Source organism: Phyllostomus hastatus, unplaced genomic scaffold (genome assembly GCF_019186645.2).
Source record: "Phyllostomus hastatus isolate PE091 unplaced genomic scaffold, TTU_PhHast_1.1 phas_contig_151, whole genome shotgun sequence".
NCBI lineage: Eukaryota > Metazoa > Chordata > Mammalia > Chiroptera > Phyllostomidae > Phyllostomus > Phyllostomus hastatus.
This window is the reverse complement of record NW_025333616.1, coordinates 225,147-240,169: the sequence shown is the minus strand read 5'-3', so window position 1 is coordinate 240,169 and position 15,023 is coordinate 225,147. Positions and strand designations below refer to the sequence as shown.

Below are 15,023 nucleotides of genomic sequence, written 5' to 3'. Positions count from 1 at the left end.
CCTCCCCTGGGCACAGAGAGGGAACAGACTGTCCCTGTTTTCTGTGGGGAAAACTGAGGTCACGGTGCACGGTCACCGAGGCTACAGTGGCAGAGCTGGGATGTCACCCACATGGGGAGAAAGGGGAGGGACATGAAGGACTTCTGAAAAGCCCTCATAGTCATTAACTATTAAAGGGTAATATTTCTAAGTATCCTCACTATAAATATTCTCTCTCTCTCTCTTTTTTTTTTCCAAATGACACTCTGATAAAATTAGCAGCAGCCCATTATGAAAGACTGTGGTGGGAAACCGCCTCTGTCTTAGCAGAGAGAGCAAAATGAGAGTGGCCAGGTGTGACCATGCCGTAACCATGCCAAAACTTGGAAGGCTATGGAATTAAAAGTATACATCCCAGCCCCACCACCTGGAGACCCCAGTCTGATGTAAGCCTCACGGCCTCACTGGTGAAGCTGGGATGAGAAGCTGGCACGGGGGTAGGTGGCTTGTGCATGCTCACAGGGCAAGGAAGTGAGTGACTGGCACAGCGGGTTTGCAAGTCTGGTCAGCTGGGGCCGGGGTCGGCGTCCTTGTGGGCCCACAGCCCTGGCAGTCAGGGGGCTGCCCGGCGCCAGCAGCAGGCAGCCAGTGATGTCACCAGAAGTCCAGTTCCTGGTGGGCCGAGAAGTGCAGTGAGGTCGGCAGCTGTAGGTTGATCAGCTGCCCAGGGTCATCCTTCCTGGCCCTATACCACCAGTGTGCCATGTAATGTTGGAGGACAGGCAGCCGTGGGCACAGGCCCCCGTGTCAGGGGCCTCAGTGGCCTCCGCATCTGCCTGGGTGCCCACAGGGCTCCCTGCCCCCTCACTCCCGGCCTTTGCTGGGGAGAGGGGAGCCCTGGTCTCTGGAGGGTTGGAGGTCAGGACGGGAGAGGGGTCGCCGCTGCATGGCTCCAGAGCGGCCTTGCATCGCCCACAGAAGCCAAGTTCAGCCTCTGCTTGCCAGCTGTGAGCTCTGGCAGGCCGGGCCTGGTACCACCCAAGGACTCAGGCTCTGCAAGCTCTGACCTGGGGCGCTCCACCAGGGGGCGCCAACACCCCGGGCCGGCGCTGGGGGCTCCTGCACCGCTGCACTTTGGGCCCTTCTCTAGTCTCCAAGATTAAGAATCATGCATGGGTGGGGCTGCCCTCATCTGGTGTTCGTGGAGAGCCTGCCCCTGCAGGGAGTGGAAGGTGTTCACTACCAGGCTCCTCTCTCCCAGTCCTCGCAACGGGAGGGACATTTAGTAAATCAACAAACATTCATGGAGCACCTCCTGGGTGGAGAGACAGTGGGTGCAGCTGCGAGTAAGACAAGTCCCATCTGTCCCCGCAGGAGTCTGCACAACAAAATCCCAGCTGGGCCCTGGCTGGCGTGGCTCAGCGGATTGAGTTCTGGCCTGCGAACCAAAGGGTCTCAGGTTGGATTCCCAGTAGGGGGCGCATGAGAGGCAATCACACATTGATATTTCTCTCCCTCTCCCTCTCCCTCTCTCTCCCTTTCCTGAAGTCAAGTCTAAAACACAAACCGAAAAAAGAATAGAAAGAAAGAAAATCCCCACTGGGGGTGTGCTGTGAAAGCGCTGAGACTGCACAGCAGGTTGGAGGCTGGGTGGGGGAGAGGTGCAGCTTCAGACAGAGAAGCCCCCTAGGAGGAGGTGACAACTGTCCTGCAACTGGAGCAGGAGAGGTAGCAGCCAAGAGCCCCCCAGGCAGAGGGCACAGTGGGTGCAAAGGTCCTGAGGCAGCAGCAGGCTTGACTGGAGTGAGAGGGGGAGCCATGGGACCAGGTGCAGTCAGAGGGGTGAACAGGGGCCAGACCCACAGGGCTTTGTAGGTCAGGTAGGAATTGGGTTGTGAGGGCGAGAGTGAAGGGGAGTCATGGAGGGTGTGGGGCAGAGGCAGTGCTCAGACCTTAGGGCCCTGCCCCCTGTGTCCGTTATAGGCCTCACTGCACATGGAATGGTAGATCCCCACCCCTACACCCCTTCCCAATCTGGGGAGGGGGAAACCGAGGCATCAGGACCAGTCAGAAGTGCAGACGAGGCTTGTCCCTCCCTGCCTCCTCCTCTTGAGTCTGCTACTTCTGTCACCCAATCACAGACAGACTTTGTTTCCCTGAAAATGTGTGGCAAAAATTTACAGATGGCAGCTTCCTGTTGTCTCCAACTCGGAGCTCAGAGGGGCCGACCCTGTCATATTTGCTAGCACCTTTTCTTCTGAGACAGAACGTGACTATTTGGAGATAAGCTCTTTAGAGAGGTAATCAAGGTAGAATGAGGATGTCAGGGTGGGACGGGGTCCCATGTGACTGATGTCCTTGTGAGAAGAGACAAGGACACAGAGACACCAGCCGGAGGACCGTGTGAGAACACAAAGAAGACAGCTGTCTACACGCCAAGGAGAGAGGCCTCAGCAGGAAGCAGTCCCATGGCACCGTGGCCGTGGACTTCCAGACTCCAGAAATGAGAGGAAATATACTCCCCTTGGTAAAGCCCCCAGGCTGTGGTCAGCTGAGCAGACTCACACGAGAAGTGTACTAGTGACTCTGTGGGACAAACGACCACACATCCAATAGCTTCAAACAACAGCCCCTTTTCTCTCAGCTCCCCGTGGGTTGGGGGTCCAGGCCCACGGCTGAGCTGGGCCCTCTGCTCAGGGCTGCATGGGCTGCATCCAGGTGTCGGCTGGGGTTGCGGCCTCACCTGAAGTTGGGGTCCCCTTCCAAGGTCACGAGGCACAACTCATGTCCTTGCACCTTGGAACCCATGGAGACTGCATCTTCAAGGCCAGCAGGAGAATCACTGATGCTTCTCATCTCTGCCCTCTAGACCTACGTTTAAAGAGGCCACCTGATTAAACTAGGCCCACCCAAGGAAGTGTTCGTGTACCAGTCAGGGTTCTCCAGAGATATATCTACATAGTTATAGATGCATATCTGTGTCTACATTTATCTATCTCTCTCAAGAGAGGTGTTATATGTACTGTTATATGTACTGTTTTATGTATAGAAGCAGATCTGTTGTAAAGTATTGGCTCATATTACGGAGAAGTCCTGTGAGAAGTCCCAGGACCTGGGACAGCCAGCAGGGTAGCTCCAAGGCCTGACAACCAGAGAGCTCTCAGGGTAGTTTCCAGTCCAGGTCTGAAGGCCTGAGCCCACAGGAGAACCAGGGGCTGGAAACAGCCAGGCAGAGAGTGGATCAGCCCATTTTCCCACCTCTTTGTTCCATTTGGGTCCTCAAGTGGTGGGACGAGGCCCACTCACAATGGTGCTTTCCTCAGTCCACCAATTCAAGTGCTGACCTCTCCCGGAACGCCCTCGGAGACACCCCCAGAAATCGGGTTACCCAGGAATTGGGCCATCCTCCATCCTGCATCCCAGTCAAGTTGACATGGAAAGTGCACTGTTCTGTTTCTTCTTGATCAAGTCAAGGTCGACCAAGCAGGAGCCTGGACTGCACCTGCACCTTCCCCTGTGTCACATGATGGACCCTGCCATGGAGGGATGGCCTCTGGACCTGCGGGCCTGCCCAGCTGAAGCAAAGGCATTCCTTCTATCAGGGCACGGCCCATGGCCAAGCATCCCAGAAGCTGGCAGCCAGTCTGGGGGAGGGTACTTAGTGTGTATCTGTCCGTGTCCACGTTTTTGTGCTTAAAGCAGAATGATCTTTGTTTCCTGTGAACGCCTCCTCCAGGGGGTTGTCAGGCTGCCCACAGGCTGGGGAAGCCATCTTCCCTGGCCCCACACCTTGGCAGCTCCCAGGGCTCCAGATAAGCTTTGGATGGGAGCTGGCCCTGGGGTCCGATTTTCTCCCACTGACACCACTTTCTGGCTCTGTGCCTGGTGCAGAGACTTCAGAAAGCCTTCCTTTACCCTCAGTGAACTGGGGACCACACTCCTTCCATATGGAGAGGCCAGGCCACCCAAGCCGGGGCACCCGTGGGAGCTCCAGAGATGCCAGAAAGGAGCACCCTTAGCCTGCAGGGGGTTGAGCCGGCCCCCTGGGCTCCCTCTCTGTGGGGGTGCTGTTGGTACGAGAATGGACTCCTCTCGCCCTGCCCACTCTTGCTTAAAGTGCATCCTTTTATGTGAAAACAGGTATTTTATTTTTATTTATTTGTTTTTTGTTGTAGGTTTTATTTTTTATTTTTATTGATTTTAGAGAGAGAATAAGTGAGAGAGAGAGAGAGGAACATCAATTTGTTCGACACATTCATTCATTGGTTGATTCTTACAGGTGCCCTGACTGGGGATCAAACCCTGATACTTGGCGTATCAGGACAGTACTCTGACCAACTGAGCTACCCAGCCAGGGCCTAAAGATATTTTATTTTTAGTTTCTGGTCCTGAGATTCCTGTCTTTGCTGTGTCCAGATGCTTCCTCTGGGCACACTGCTTGCCCCAGCCCCTAATCCTCTCTTCTCTAGTGACCATAGGCTATGTCCTCACCAAGGCGACAGAGTGGCCAAAACCAGAATCAGCTGTCTACCACAGAGGGAAGGGAGGCAGCGTGGGGTTCCAGTACCTAGGGGCCAGAAACATGGGTGGGACATACCCACCCTGTGGTCAAGTCAGCAGGGCACACAGTGTGGTCCTGCTGTGGGCCCCCTCGGAGCTGGACTATCCTGGAAGCTGGGACGTGTCCTCTTTGCAGTGCAGGAGCTGGTTAAGAAACCCCGCCTGAAAAGGGCAAACCAAGGGCAGATGCTGGGATCCTCTCTCTCTTACCTCCCTCATAACACCTGGGACAGGCAGGTACATGGGAGCTGGCTGGAGCTCCTTTTACTACTGTGGGGTCCCCAGGGGCCTGAGGCATGGGGTGGGTGTGGGCTCTGTACCTCTGGGCCACCCCTGCCTGTAGCCCACTGGGCAGCACATTCCACAGCCACTCAGGGTGGGCTCCTCCCTCCACCTGTAAGCCAAGGTTAGGGGGCGAGGCCGGGTGTGTTTGGCAGCATCAGATGCAGGTAGGGCTGGACCCCAGTGGACAGGGGTCTTGCTCCCAGCTCTACCTCTGGTGCCTGCTACTCTCCTGTCTTGCCCTCCTCACCCCTTGGTAGCTCAGGTGCCCCTCCCAGTGCCTTCGGTAGCCTTTCTGGTGGGGGAGGCAGAAGCTGAAGGGAAAGGAATGTTGGAGCTGAGCTGGCAGCCAGGGGTGTTACAGGCATGCATTCACAGGGATGCCTTGCAGACCATGTGGGAGCAGGTCCAAATCAGCTCAGGTCAGGACTGATTTCCAGCCTGCCTGTGGGCCTTGGGGAAGTGGACCGGACTGAGGCTGTAAACATGCACTCATTCTGTGAAGAGTGCCACCTGTTTCTGATCAGGCTCCTTGCTGGTTGATGGCAACACTCAGGTAGCAAAGACAGACCTGTTCCTGCTGTCATGGAATGCAGATGATAGCCACTGAGCATGTAATGGGGCCCCACCTAGCATCGGGGCTTTCCAGTAGCAGTTGAGAAGGGGTGGGCTAGGAGTAGGAGGGCACTCTGGTCTGAGCAACAGCACGTGGAGTGGCCCTCTGGCTAAGGGGGAAGGCCCTGGAGCAGTTGTCATCAGGGGACACGTGGTCTAATCTGGAGACAGCTGTCAGTAGATGTGGGGCAGACGCGGTGGGGTTGCTATTAGCCTGCATGGAGGCCAGGGATGCTGCCGACCACCGTACAATGCAGAGGATGCCCCCACAGCAAAGCCTGATGGAGTCCAAATATCACTAGTCGCATGGTTGAGAAACCCTGCGTTGCACGCCTCGCAGAAAAAGTGTGGCTGGGCTGGAAGGCAGAAGCCGGCGGGGACTGAGTGGGGAAAGCAGGGAGAAGTCTCAGCCCGGAGCTCTGGGCAGCCAGCCCCTAGCTCTACAGGGCCGGGGTTCCCGCACCACCGCGCGTGCACAAAGCATGAGGCAGGGAAGAGCGAGCACGCGTAACCTCTGAGGGAGGCAATTCCTGTGCAGGTTTCAGGACTAGGAAGGGGAGCCCCAGGGCCTAGGTGTGGGACCAGGCCACAAGTGACCGCACCCCTGATGGGTGAGGCCTGAGCGAACCGCACCGCCGAAAAGGGTGTCTATCACAGACAAGAAGGACTCAATACTAATAAAGTGGAACGTGCAATCCCTCATCCAGAGCCGGCTTTTCAGGGCCTTGGGCGGACCCCCACGACCGCTGGCGGGCAGGGTCCGGGGAGAACTACAATTCCCAGAATGCGTCGCGTCCTGGAAGCCCTGGGAGCGCCGCAGCGGCGGGAGCCCAGTGGGGGCGGGGCTTGGGCGCACGTGCGTCGTGATGCATCCACGGCGACGTCGGGGTTTGTGTGCGCGAGTGGCCGCTGATAAAGGTTGGGTGCCTCGCGCCGGGGGCCGTTGGGAGGGAGCGCGCCCCCGCCCCCCTCCCCGGCCCCCAGTCCTGCACCGCCGCCGCAGGGGCCCAGCCTTCCCATCACCCCCTGCGGGAAGGCTCTGGGTCTCCGCTCGTTCCCAGGGTCGGGGCCGCAGGTGAGAGACCGGAGGGGTGGGGTGGGGGGGAGGGACCGGAGGGCGGAGACGTTGGGGAAGCGGCGAGAGTGAAACCGGAAGGGATGCCTTAAAGGGAAGGGCGCTACTTCACCTCCGACTTTTATCGGCCGGGCAGGCTCCACCCTCTTAAAGGGCAGAGAATTGTTTTCAGTGGGTCGGGGCAGGTCGTCAGTATACTGGAGCTTCCTGCTTTCAACCCCACTAAGAATGGATTCTCTCTCTAAATGCTGGTGACAGTGTCACAGATATTGACGGGAAGAACTTAGGAGTCCAGATGGCTTCAAAGCAGCCCCTAGTTTAGCTCAGCGGAGGTGGAGATGGGGGTGCAGCAGAGCACCCTCTTAAAGGGGAAGTCGGGTCTGATGGAAGGGTGTGGTCCGGCCTTTTGGAAGGCACACTCTTGGAATAAGGTGTGCCCCGGTTCTTGCAGAGCAGGGTGTCTCGTTTAAGACATGCCTGGTCTTCTGGAAGGGACGTAACAGCTTCCTGAGATAATGGTCTCTTAAAAGGGCTTGTTTACATTTTAAGGGAGATGCTCAGAACTGTACAGGGAAGTTATGACCTGTCCAAAGGGGATGCCCAGACTTTGTTCAGTCAAGCTACGTTGACCGAGTACTCACTATGTGCCAGGAGTTATTCTAGACGCTAGAATGCAACCGTGAATAAGAAATCGCTGGAATCTAGTAGGTAGCGGTCAGGGATGGTGCTAAACACCTTACACCGACCGGTACAGCCCCCTGGACACTGGTCCAGCCCCAGATTGCAACAGTGCTGAAACTCAGAATCCCTGATTCTAAAGCAGGTTAGAAGGTGATAAATGCTGTGGAAAAAACACTAAGGCCATGAGTGGAGTTGGGGGAGGAGGACCTGAAGCCAGCTCTGAGACAGGAAGGAGTAGATTTTGACAGCAGCTTTGAGATGCTCTGGTCCAAAAGGGTGGAGAGAAAGGAGGCTGTAGCTGGAGGGGGAGGTGGGGTGAAGTTTTTTGGTTTTGCTTGTTAAAGATGGGAGGCATAGTTTGTGGGTACACTAACTGGAGGGGTCTGGGAGATGAGGAACATTGCTGTAGGAGGGAATGTAGGGTCCATGGACCCAGAGGCAAGCAGCAGGAAGGGGATCGCGTGGGTTTCTCAGCCTCAGCACCAGTGGCATTTGGAATGGGTCTCTCTGTGCTGTGGGGGGCTGTCCTGTGCACTGCAGGATGTGGAGCAGCATCCTTGGCTGCCCCCCCCCCCCCGCCACTAGATGCCAGGAGCACCTGCTCCTCCAGTCGACCACCTCACAACCAGAACAGTCTCCAGGCATTGTCTGATGACCCCAGGGGCCGGTCAGCCATGGAGGGGTGTGTCTTCCTTGTCCCATTGAGAACCATTGGTGTAGAGGTCGGAACATGGTAATGTTCTCTCCTCGTTGCTGTTACTTTTTCAGTGCTGAGGTCAATGGCAGGGTCACCCAGTGAGAGCAGGAGGGGAAAGGAGAGAGGTCTGAGGGGAAAAGAAACATGCAAGTATGAGCTGGGGTGTGGATGGACTAAGAGATGGAGACAAGCAGTGCAGGCCGGGGCAGGGAGAACTCTGTGGTCCGTGGGCATGGATGCAAAAGGACACCGATGCCCAGCTGTTTCTGGTCACCTGCAGCCCTTCTGCTGGTTGAGGGGAAGTGAGGACTCTGGATGGGTGCAGAGTGCACAGAGCCTGCAGGGCCAGGTCAGCGGATCAGAGACCTAGCAGAATTTAGGGCATTTTGGTCAGGGTACCGAGAGGAAGCAGGCAAGCAGGGTAGGTGGTGGTGGGCAGTGTGAAGTTCACAGGGGCTTCGGTTACAGTAAAGGTACGGAGGGTCCTGCAGTGGGCTTGGGTGTTGAGGCAGGGGGAGAATGAGTCTTTTCAGTGAGAGGGGTCAAGGGTCCAAAGCTAGGGTGCTGGAGAGACCCTGGCTTCCTTCAAGGACAGGCCATCCTCAGAGCATAGCCCTACAGGCCAGGCCCAGCCTTCTCGTTCCTGTCCAGCCTCCTGGAGGAGATGGCTGACCTCCTAAGGCTGGGGACCCATTTGTCCTAATTTGCTGAAAGTTCAGCACCCAAAGTCGTGCATTCTGTGGCAAACCTGGACCATTGGGAGACTTAACGCTGAGGGAGGCTCCTGAAGTGAGGGTGGGCTCGAGAGGTGTCCCTGACTCTGAAAGGGGTTGAGATGACTCTGTGAGTGGGTGGAGGGGGAACCACCCTCCCCTGACCCGGAATTCCGCCTCCCCCAGGTGTGATGGTCGGCTCCCACGCTGACATGGCGCCGGCCTCCACCGAGGAGGGTGCAGGGGAGAAGCCCGGCCCCGCGGCCCCGGCCCCGGTGGCCCAGTACGAGTGTGGGGAGTGTGGCAAGTCTTTCCGCTGGTCCTCCCGGCTCCTGCACCACCAGCGCACACACACGGGCGAGCGGCCCTACAAGTGCCCGGATTGCCCCAAGGCCTTTAAGGGCTCGTCAGCCCTGCTCTACCACCAGCGGGGCCACACTGGCGAGCGGCCCTACCAGTGCTCCGACTGCCCCAAGGCCTTCAAGCGCTCCTCACTGCTGCAGATCCACCGCAGCGTGCACACCGGCGTGCGGGCCTTCACCTGCGGCCAGTGCGGCCTGGCCTTCAAGTGGTCGTCACACTACCAGTACCACCTGCGCCAGCACACGGGCGAGCGGCCCTACCCCTGTCCGGACTGCCCCAAGGCCTTCAAGAACTCGTCCAGCCTGCGGCGCCACCGCCACGTGCACACGGGTGAGCGGCCCTACACCTGCGGCGTCTGTGGCAAGAGCTTCACGCAAAGCACCAACCTGCGGCAGCACCAGCGTGTGCACACAGGCGAGCGGCCCTTCCGCTGCCCGCTCTGCCCCAAGACCTTCACACACTCCTCCAACCTGCTGCTGCATCAGCGCACCCATGGCGCTGCCCCCGCCGCCGCCCCCGTGCCTCCGCAGCCAAGGGAGCCAGCCAAGGTCTTCAATGACCCCTACCTGCAGCCGCACCTGCCCTCCCCTAGCCCGCCGGCGCCCCCGCCGCCAGCACCCCCTCCCGTGGTGCCTGAGCTCTTTCTGGCTGCAGCTGAGACGACGGTGGAGCTGGTGTACCGCTGCGACGGCTGCGAGCTGGGCTTCGGCAGCGAGGAACTGCTGCTGGAGCACCAGCCCTGCCCAGGGCCCGAGGCGGTGGCTGCACCCCGGGATGCACCCCCGGAGACACCCAAGGCTGCCCCGCCATCTGCGGAGCCGCAGCCGCTCCCTGCCACCGCCACCCCCAGCTTCCCCTGCCTTCCCTGCGGGAAGTCCTTCCGAACAGTGGCCGGACTGTCCCGCCACCAGCACAGCCACGGGGCAGCCGGTGGGCAGGCATTCCGCTGTGGCAGCTGCGACGGTGCCTTCCCACAGCTAGCCAGCCTCCTGGCGCATCAGCAGTGTCATGTGGAGGAGGCAGCGGCGGGGCGCCCACCCCCCCAGGCCGAGGCCGCAGAGGTTACCTGCCCTCAGGAGCCGCTAGCCCCTGCAGCCCCCACCCCACAGCCACCTGCGCCAGCACCTGCGCCCGCCTCCACTGAGCGGCCCTACAAGTGCGGTGAGTGTGGCAAGGCCTTCAAGGGCTCGTCAGGTCTGCGCTACCACCTGCGGGACCATACGGGTGAGCGGCCCTACCAGTGTGGCGAGTGTGGCAAGGCTTTCAAACGCTCGTCGCTGCTGGCCATCCACCAGCGCGTGCACACGGGCTTGCGGGCCTTCACCTGCGGCCAGTGCGGCCAGACCTTCAAGTGGTCATCACACTACCAGTACCACCTGCGGCTGCACACAGGCGAGCGACCCTACGCCTGTGGAGAGTGCGGCAAGGCCTTCCGCAACACATCGTGCCTGCGGCGCCACCGCCACGTGCATACGGGTGAGCGGCCGCACGCCTGCGGCGTCTGCGGCAAGAGTTTCGCGCAGACCTCCAACCTGCGGCAGCACCAGCGCGTGCACACGGGCGAGCGGCCCTTCCGCTGCCCGCTCTGCCCCAAGACCTTCACGCACTCCTCCAACCTGCTGCTGCATCAGCGCACCCACTCAGCCGAACGCCCCTTTGCCTGCCCCATCTGCGGGCGCAGCTTCGTCATGGCGGCCTACCTGCAGCGGCACCTGAGGACGCACACCCCTGCCACCCCCACTGCCTCCACCAGCGGCCCCCCACCCCCTGCCCCGCTGGCTGCCGCCCCAGCTCCAGCAGCCACCCAAGATGTCCACGTGCTCCCCCACCTCCAGGCGACGCTCTCCCTAGAGGTGGCAGGAGGCCCAGCTCAGGCCCCACCCCTGGGCCCAGCAGCCCCCAACTCGCAGACATTCCTCCTGGTGCAGACAGCCCAGGGCCTCCAGCTCATTCCCAGCAGTGTGCAGTCTCCTGCGCCCCCGCCGCCCCCTGCACCCCCTAAGCTCATCCTGTTGCCCTCCAGTACTGGTGGTGGGGGCAGCCGGGCAAAACAAGGCTTGCGGGCAGTAGGGAAAGCTGGGCAGGGGCCTGGAGTAGTGTGGCTGCCAGGCCCTGGGGGACTGGGGATGCAGGGAGGGGGCAACGCAGGGGCCAATGGGGCAGGGCAGAGCCTTATCCTTCTGCAGAATGTGGGGGGTGGGGAGGCGGGGCCGCCGGAAGTGAGTGGGGTCCAGCTCCAGCCCCTGCGGCCAGCCCCAGAGGTGGCCACAGTCCAGCTTCAGCCAGCACAGGAAGTGACCACAGTCCAACTGCAGCCAGCACAGGAAGTGACCACGGTCCAGCTCCAGCCCGCCCAGGAGGTGACTGCAGTCCAGCTCCAGCCTGTGGCACGCCAGCTGTCTAGCCCCAGTGGGGGAGCTGTGACCACTGAGGCTCCCAACCTGCTGGTGGTTCAGAGTGAGGCACCTGAGGAATTGCTGGCGGGCTCTGGCCCCGGAGAGCCGGGTGATGGCGAGGCTACCACTGGTGTGGTCCAGGATGTGCTCTTTGAGACGCTGCAGACGGATGAGGGGTTGCAGAGCGTGCTGGTGCTGAGTGGGGCAGATGGGGAGCAGACCCAGCTCTGTGTGCAGGAGGTGGAGACCCTCCCCTCAGGGCTGGCCGAGCCGCCCGCCCCCGGGCCACCGGGACAGAAACTGCTCATCATCCGTAGTGCTCCGGCCACCGAGCTTCTGGAGAACAGCAGTGTTGCGGGCGGTGCCGCCACGCTGCAGCTGCTGGCCCCACCGGCAGCCAACCCAGCCTCTGTCCCTGCTGCCGTCCCCACCGCCCCCGCCTCCCAGATGGTACAAGTGGTCCCTGCAGGAGCTGTGCCGGGGGGCATGGCCTCGCAGGGCCTGCCCTCCATCCAGATTGTCCAGACTCTGCCCGCAGTCCAGCTGGTGCACACTTTTTGAGTAGAACTGCTGGTACCTCTCCCCGCCCCACAGAGAGACCCTGACTCGCTCCTGCCTGGGCAGGAGAGCTGCAGGCAGGGCTTGCTAATAAAGACCAGAATCTCCTCCTGTGTTTGGTTTTATTGGGGGTCTGGAGGCTTCTCTTGCTGCCGGGCTCACAGGTGACTTGCTTTGCGTCTTAGGGCCAGCTACTTCTATGTGGGGCTCTGTTTACCCTTAAAAAGGGGATGCACACTAGTCACTGGAACCGGCAGGCGGTGGAATCTAGAATGCTGGGCTGCCACTTGTTTGCTGTAAGTCGCCCCACACGTCCCCTCATCTGAAAAGTGGATGGGAGGAATGCTTGTCCCGAAGGTCACTGAGCACAGGTGGGTTGGGGCAGGAGTCCCTAGGGTGGGCGAGTTTGGGAGCACTTGGGGCTCGGGATGGTGACGCAGTCCGGCTACAGCCCGGTCGCCAATCAGAATGATTCGCTCCCATCTTCGCCCCTACCTCCACGCCCAGGTTGCTTAGCAACCAGTGAACGTCGGGAAGCGAGGGTGCAACCCCCCGCCCGTTTCGGATGGGTGAGGACCCCACTCAGCAGGCATCTGCCCCGTCGCCCTACGGGCCCCCTTTCTCCATCACTCCTTCGCCCCCTACTCCATCCCTGCAGGGTCTCCGCATCCTGCCGTAGCTCCACTGCAGCCCACCCCCGCCAGGGAGCTTGGCAACAGTTGCTAAGGCCTAGAGTAGGTACTGCCCCGCCCCCGATGTGCGTGAGCCTGACGTCACTTCCGCCGGCGACCCCTTCCTGACCCTGCCCCGCCGGGGGTCCCCCCCCCCCAGCATACACACACCTTGTCAAAGAAGCAGAGCTGCTCGCAGGGGTGCTTGCGGGTCTCTGTCCTGCGGCGACCGTGGGAGAGGGGTGCCGGGGCGCGGGGAGCGCGCTCCATCTCCTGGCCGTTGCGGGGGATGTTCCCTATCCCTAGGGCAGCTCCGGAGTCTAGGAAGGAGCCCCGTGTTGCCAGGTGTTGGCGTCCACACGGCTTTTAGGGGTAGATCGCTGAACACCACGAGGTGGGGCGGGGGGCAGGATCTCGGAAGACGTTAGGAAGCTCGCCGGGTGGAGGAGGCAGCCTGTCCTGCCTCCGCTCTCGTTTGGGAGGCCTCGAGCGTCCTCAATGCTTTCATTTGGGACATGCCACTGCTGGTGTCCACCCATGGGGCTCTTGGGGACCCGAGGTGCGTTCCTGATGCTGACCTGCTTGTTTTCACCAGGTGCACGCCTGCTCCCTTAGGGGCGCCGGGGCTGCCATGGCCCCCAGCCACCTGTCGGTGCGGGAGATGAGGGAAGATGAGAAGCCCCTGGTGCTGGAGATGCTGAAGGTGAGGGCCACGGGGGCCACCAGTGAGTGTAGGGGGGGCGGGGCAGCCAAGTGAGCGGCTTCAGCCCCTGCTGGAGGCAGAGCCAGTCCAGAGCCCTGGTGAAGCAGCTTTTGTTCTAAGCCACTTCTGGCCTGGCCCCTTCTCCTTCTAGTACCTTCTTCCTTACCTCAGGGTCAGGAAGGGCTGTGGGGGATGCCACCTCCTACCCCACACTCTTCAGAGGAGAGCCCCTGGGGCCTCGTCCCTGTGTTCAAGTTCCCCCACTCCAGACTCCTCTCTTGCTGCCCAGAGCGTGCCCCTTGTCTGGCCTGGGGGCAGTTCCCCGTCCTGTTCTGGCCTCAGCCTTCCCTAGTGCCCTCTTCTGTCCTCTTGAGTTGGGTGACCCCAGAGCTCCTAAGTTAGACTCACTCACTCCCTCCCTCCTTCACTCAGAGCACAGTGTGCCAGATGTGGTATGTGCTGGCGCTTAGGGCAGCCGGAGTCCTCGCCCTGCCTGTCTGTCTGCCACAGGCCCTCACCCTGCTTTCCTTTCTTCTTTGGGAGCCCCCACCCCGGATCCCTCCTGGACAGGGTCAGGCTCCTCTCCTAGTCCCTAGTGCCCATGGGGGCCCTCGCCTGATGGAAGGCCAGGTCCCCGGCTCTGACAACTCCTCCTACCCACAGGCTGGTGTGAAGGACACGGAGAACCGAGTGGCCCTCCATGCCCTGACACGGCCGCCTGCCCTGCTCCTCCTGGCGGCGGCCAGCAGTGGCCTGCGCTTCGTCCTGGCCTCCTTCGCCCTGGCCCTCCTCCTGCCCGTGTTCCTGGCCGTGGCAGCCATGAAGCTGGGCCTCCGGGCCCGGTGGGGCTCGCTGCCTCCTCCGGGTGGCCTGGGGGGGCCCTGGGTGGCAGTGTGTGGCTCCGGTGACGTGTGTGGGGTCCTGGCCCTGGCTCTGGGCTCCAACGCTGGGGATGGGGCCCGGGTCACCCGCTTCTCTGTTTCCCGCTGGCACCGTCGCCAGGGTGTGGGCAGGCGGCTGCTGGCCTTTGCGGAGTCCCGGGTACGCACCTGGGCAGCGGGGGCAGGGGAGCCCCGAGCCCGCCTTGTGGTCCCTGTGGCAGTGGCAGCTTGGGGTGTGGCCGGGATGTTGGAGGGCTGTGGCTACCAGCCTGAGGGGAGCTGGAGCTGCATGGGCTACACTTTGGTGAGGGAGTTCAGCAAGGACCTGTGACTCTGAGCTGAGCACCTACTGTGTGCATGGGCACCTACTGTGTGCATGAGCACCTATTGTGTGCATCGGGTACATTCATGTCTTCCCTGTGCAAATCCCCAGGCCACCTAGGGCCGAGAAACTCAGGCCTGCAGAGGGCAAGAGACCCGACTGCAGTCTCAGGGTCGTCCGTGACGTGTGAACTTCTCTGAGAGATCAGCCTGTCCAACCCCCGGCCTCAGGTTCTGTCTGCACTGAGAAATCTCTCCCGTCTGTCTGTTTCAGTGGGGTCGAGGCCCCTGCAGGTGGGGTGCGGTTTGGAACGTGTGCTTGAAGGGGATGGGTCTGGAGCCAGAGGGATGAGCAGAGCGTCTGCAGGAGAGGTTTGTCTTCGGGACAGGCGCAGCCAGGAGGGGGCGAGCCCAAGGGCTGCCCGGCAGCCCCTCCCTGGGGGAAGGCGGGGGCTGAGAGGGGCGGCCAGACCCGTCTGGTTTTTTACACCCGATTGTTAATAAAGCCTGAAGCTGCTCTGCGCCCGC

General features: G+C 60.8%; 2 protein-coding genes across 6 annotated transcripts; both read left to right on the top strand.

The window, feature by feature from the left end:
* Positions 1-6,303: 6,303 nt before the first annotated feature.
* ZNF628 (zinc finger protein 628) lies at positions 6,304-12,027 on the top strand (the record flags this gene model as incomplete). The annotated part of the gene is made up of 2 exons (XM_045830293.1): positions 6,304-6,511; positions 8,789-12,027. Coding segments are annotated over 2 exons (3,342 nt in total), but the record flags the coding sequence as incomplete, so codon positions are not given.
* Positions 6,416-15,016, top strand: NAT14 (N-acetyltransferase 14 (putative)). Of its 5 annotated transcripts, none has more exons than XM_045830272.1 (3): positions 6,416-6,511; positions 13,186-13,293; positions 13,957-15,016. In XM_045830272.1, exons 2-3 carry the CDS (start codon positions 13,222-13,224, stop codon positions 14,503-14,505), a joined length of 621 nt encoding a protein of 206 aa, XP_045686228.1. In that variant the 5' UTR covers positions 6,416-6,511; positions 13,186-13,221; the 3' UTR covers positions 14,506-15,016. The 5 variants fall into 5 exon arrangements, with proteins under 5 accessions (XP_045686228.1, XP_045686225.1, XP_045686224.1 ...); XM_045830269.1 differs by lacking the exon at positions 6,416-6,511 and adding an exon at positions 12,711-12,962 and having other exon boundaries at positions 13,957-15,015; XM_045830268.1 differs by lacking the exon at positions 6,416-6,511 and adding an exon at positions 12,711-12,935 and having other exon boundaries at positions 13,957-15,014.
* Positions 15,017-15,023: the final 7 nt, after the last annotated feature.

Bases quoted from the DNA above. Each gene is read 5' to 3' on its own strand.
- NAT14 (XM_045830272.1), top strand. From the start codon at position 13,222: ATGGCCCCCAGCCACCTGTCGGTGCGGGAGATGAGGGAAGATGAGAAG. The intron at 13,294-13,956 runs GTGAGGGCCACG...TCCTACCCACAG, and splicing joins TGGTGCTGGAGATGCTGAAG to GCTGGTGTGAAGGACACGGA.